The 4,451-nt window shown below is 61.6% G+C and overlaps 1 protein-coding gene across 1 annotated transcript; it reads left to right on the forward strand.

The window, feature by feature from the left end:
- Positions 1-566: 566 nt before the first annotated feature.
- On the forward strand, positions 567-4,449 carry HRC (histidine rich calcium binding protein). The gene is made up of 6 exons (XM_036307129.1): positions 567-2,668; positions 2,743-2,813; positions 3,305-3,373; positions 3,642-3,696; positions 3,999-4,035; positions 4,173-4,449. Exons 1-6 carry the CDS (start codon positions 778-780, stop codon positions 4,207-4,209), a joined length of 2,160 nt encoding a protein of 719 aa, XP_036163022.1. The 5' UTR covers positions 567-777; the 3' UTR covers positions 4,210-4,449.
- Positions 4,450-4,451: the final 2 nt, after the last annotated feature.

The raw sequence follows: 4,451 nt of genomic DNA on the forward strand, positions 1-4,451 counted from the left end.
AGCAGCTGTGCCTGGCCTCCGGTAACCGGAGCCCCCTGTGTATTTATAGCCCTGGCCTGGCCCGGTCCCCTGCCCCCAGGTCTGAGTTCCAGGGACAGGAGGTCATGGGCACGGGTGCTGGGAGCGGGTCCTTAGCCCCTCGCTAAGCCCTCCGCCATGGCACCCACTCGCTCAGCGCAGTGTCCTGTTCCTGCCAGAAACCCCGCAGTCTAACCCCAATCCCTCCACCCGGCGGCCTCACCCCTGAAATACATCTCTCCTGGCCCCCAGCTGCCCCGGGCTCCCCCAAGTTGGCCCGTTACAAGTCTAGCTGTTATCTCTGCAGCTGCCAAACATGAGCTTGTTGGGAGTCCAAAGTCAAGTTTCTTGGACCCCCCACTCCTGACCAAGGAGAGACCCCTTCACCCACCCCTTCCCAGCTGGGAGGAGGAGGAGCAGGAGGGGAAGGACAGGCGGACTGACCCAGAATAACTCAGGGCTGAGAGTAAATTTAGCCACAGAGAGGGGAGGGGAGAGACCCTATTGGCTGGGAGGTGGGAGGGAGGGCCTGAGAGGGGGGTCAGGGGGCTCCTGAGACTGCCTCACAGGGGTGGCCAGTGCCGGCAGCGAGGGCCAGAGGAAGGCAGACGGGCAAAGGTGGGAGAGACACAGCAAAGGAACGGCAGCGAGAAAGAGAAAGACTCCAGAAGAGACAAGAACCCCCCCAACATTCGTCCACATCGCCGCAAGGGGCAAGCAGAGCCAGCCTGGGAGAAGGTCTGCTGCCCGTCCGTCCCCATGGGCCGCCGTGGGCCATGGCTGCACACGTCTGTCCTCTGGGCTGCCGTGGCCAGCCTGCTCCTCCCTCCGGCCATGACCCAGCAGCTGAGAGGGGCTGGGCCCGGCCCCAGCAACTGGAACAACAATGCAGGAGTCTCCTCAGAGGACATGTCAGGTGAGTTCGGCCACCCCACCCACAGCCACGGAGGCCACGGAGACGAGAGCGAGGGTGTTTTCACGGACAGTGGGCCTCCGTTCTGGAGCCACAGAGACCGCGGGGAAGAGGACGAAAACGTCTCCGGGGAATATGGTCACCGACTCCAAGGCCACAGGTCCCAAGGCCGCGAGGCTGGAGACGAGAATGTCTCTGATGAGGAGGTCTTCGCAGAGCGTGGCCATGGGAATGACCACGTAGATGATTCAGCAGCGCATGGGCACCACTTCCCCGGCCACAGGAGCCACGGCCATCAAGACGAGGATGAGAACGAAGTTGTGTCCAGTGAGTATCAACATCACATGATGAGGCAGGTACACCAAGGCCACGGAGAAGAAGAGGAGGAGGAAGAGGAGGAGGAGGAGGGTGTTTCTATTGAATATGGACACCAGACCCATAAGCACCGAGGCCACAGAGAAGAAGAAGATGCTGATGCTGATGCTGCTGCTGCTGATGATGATGATGATGATGGCTCTAATGAGTATGGCCTCCAGGCCCACAGGTCCCAAGCCCACAGGAAGGAAAAAGATGACGATGACTCAGATGAACACCACCACCATGTCCCTGGCCATGGACACCAAGGCCACAAAGAAGAAGAAGAAGATGATGATGATGACGATGACGATGATGCCTCCACTGAGTATGGACACTGGGCGTACAGGCACCAAGACCACAGCAAGCAAGAGGATGAAGATGACTCAGATGAGGATGAACACCACCACCATGTCCCTGGCCACAGACACCAAGGCCACAGAGAAGAAGAAGATGAAGATGAGGATGAGGATGAAGATGCCTCCATCAAGTATGGACACCTAGCCCACAGGCACCGAGGCCACGTGGAGGAAGAGGATGCAGTCTCAGACGAGCACCACCATCATGCCCCCAGCCGCGGACATCCAGGCCATGGAAACAAGGAAGACGAGGGTGAGGATGTGTCCACTGAACACTGGCACCAGCTTTCCAGACATACTCCCCGCAGCCTTGGAGATGAGGAGGAGGAGGAGGAGGAGGAGGCCACAGTCGAGTTCAGTCACCACGTTGCCAGCTACCGACCGCCAGGCGCCAAGAGCACCGAGGAGGAGTACTTCCCAGACGAGTACAAAGCAGAAGTCCCCCGCCATCACCCCCACGCAGTCCCCGAGGAGGAAGGCGAGGACAGCTCTGCCAAGCTGGGCCCCCAAGCTCCCAGCCATCGTCAACAAGGCCACGGCGATGAAGACACCGGCCAGAAAGCGTCCATCAAAGAAATCAGCCCCCAGGCCCCAGAGCACACCGGGGTCAAGGATAGAAGCCATCTGGGGGAAGGAGATTCTGAGGAGGAAGAGGAAGAGGAAAAAGAAGAAGAGCACAGCTCCCAGGAGGAAGATGAGGAAGATTCAGAGCAGGAAGAGGAAGAGGAAGGCCCCCACCAAGGCAGCCGGGCCCAGGAGGACGAGGACGATGAGGAGGAAGGCCATGGCCTCCGCCTGAGCCAGGAGGAGCAGGAGGAGGAGGAGCAGGAGGAGGAAGAAGAAGAAGAGAGGAGAGAAGAGAGGACTGAGGTTCAGGCCCCACTGAGCCAAGACCAGCACAGGGAGGAAGACGAGGAGGAGGGGCTGGAGGAAAACCGGCTTCCCTTCACCATCATCCCCAACCCACTGGCCAGGAGGGAGGTGGCTGGAGGTGGCCCCAGCGAGGAAGAGAGTGGCGAAGCCGGTAGGTGCTCTGGCCTGGTGGGAGCGGGGGGAGCCGCGTCAGTGTGGGTCACTCCTGCCCTCCTGTCCCCACAGGTCCGCAGGACGCCCAAGAGTACGGCAACTACCAGCCAGGGTCCCTGTGTGGCTACTGCTCCTTCTGCAATGTATGTCCCCAGCCCAGGCCCACCCACCAAGCAGTCCCTGGTGCCCCGGGGGCGTTGGGAGGGCCCTGAGCAAAGGAAGGGCAGGGTTAGTTCCAAGTGAAGAAAGACACTTCTGGGCCGTATTGGGGACAGACTGGAGGCGAGGAGCGAGGCTGGGGCCATGGTCCAGGAAGGGGAGGGTGTAGGGAGAGAGGAAGGTCCTTGACAAGGAGTCGGGGGAGGAGGGTGTCCCTGGGGCTGGAGCATGACAGGCTGCAGGGAAATATAAAAGGGGGAGCAGAGAGCATCCGTGGGTCCAGCCTGCAGTGATGGGGGGATGGGGCGTCCCCCTGCCATAGGAAAACAAGCAGGGAGAGGTGGCTTTGGGGGATGATACTGAGCTCAGGGTTGGAGGTAATGAGGCTGAGGAGTTCGGGGAAGGGTGGGAGACTGGCAGGTGGCTCCCCAAAGGGGTGAAGGTTTCAGTCTAACCTGCCCCCTCCGGTCCCCAGCGATGCACTGAATGTGAGAACTGCCACTGTGACGAGGAGAACATGGGAGAGCACTGTGACCAGTGCCAGGTGAGACACCCCGCCTCCCCCCCAGGACTCAAGGCTCCACCCCCGCCTCAGGATGGCCCAGGACCCCCCAGCCCCAAATCCTGGCCTCCGCCCTCAAACTGACCAAACCCCTTACCCCCTGATGCAGCCTTGACTCCACACTCGAACCCTGCCTCTGACCTTGACCTCCACCTAGCAAGCCTCCGCCCCACGCCCCCATCCTGACTCTGCCTTTGACCACGACCTGCCACTCACTCTCTCTCCCCCGCCCCCCCCCCCCCCCCCCCAGCATTGCCAGTTCTGCTACCTCTGCCCGTTGGTCTGCGAGACTGTCTGCACCCCGGGTAAGCGGAGGGCGGCCTCCGGAGAAACCCGGGGAAGGGGCGGGGCCAGGGAGCGGACCCCGGTGGGGACTGGGAGGTTGGAGCTTCTATCCCCCAAGATTGGGAGCCGGTTGAGGGGTGGGCCTAGAACGGAATGGGCGGCTGCCGGAGCATGGGGAACCTTCCTAGTGGAAGGAACTCGGTTTGGGGAAGGAATTAGGAAAAGAGGGCGGAGCTGGCCTTGGTCCCGGGCGCGGTGAAAAGTGACCCCTACTTTCGCCCGTGCAGTACCCCTCAAACCGGTTCTCTCTCCTCTCCCACAGGAAGCTACGTCGACTATTTCTCCGCGTCCCTGTACCAGTGAGTGTGTGGAGGGGGGAGTGTGAGGGCCCCGGCTAGAGGCGGCCCTGGGTCACATGAACGGGACGGTGAACGATCTCTTGGGTGAGCTTGGGGCGCGTCGGTGGGTGGTCTGACCATTGCGTCCTCCTCTCCAGGGCCCTGGCGGACATGCTGGAAACTCCGGAACCCTAACCCGGCCGCGCGGCTGCGGCGCAGACGTCCCTCCCTGGCCCTCCAGCACCTTCCCACGAGCCATATTTATTTCTCTGAATAAACGTGACCCCCGAAACCTCACTGTCAGGCGTAGGGTCTGGCTTCCCGGGGCACCGAGGGACTCGGGACTCGTGGGTCAGAGGACGCGGAGCCCTTGCTCCCGGGGCCTCGGGGCGGGTGGTCGGTTGAAGGTCCTGATAAATAAATCAGTCAACACGGGC

This window comes from Myotis myotis, unplaced genomic scaffold (genome assembly GCF_014108235.1).
Source record: "Myotis myotis isolate mMyoMyo1 unplaced genomic scaffold, mMyoMyo1.p scaffold_m19_p_45, whole genome shotgun sequence".
Classification (NCBI taxonomy): Eukaryota; Metazoa; Chordata; class Mammalia; order Chiroptera; family Vespertilionidae; genus Myotis; species Myotis myotis.

Coding starts and splice junctions, on each gene's coding strand:
- HRC (XM_036307129.1), top strand. CDS start 778: ATGGGCCGCCGTGGGCCATGGCTGCACACGTCTGTCCTCTGGGCTGCC. Junction 2,669..2,742: donor GGAAGAGAGTGGCGAAGCCG/GTAGGTGCTCTG, acceptor CTGTCCCCACAG/GTCCGCAGGACGCCCAAGAG. Junction 3,374..3,641: donor AGCACTGTGACCAGTGCCAG/GTGAGACACCCC, acceptor CCCCCCCCCCAG/CATTGCCAGTTCTGCTACCT.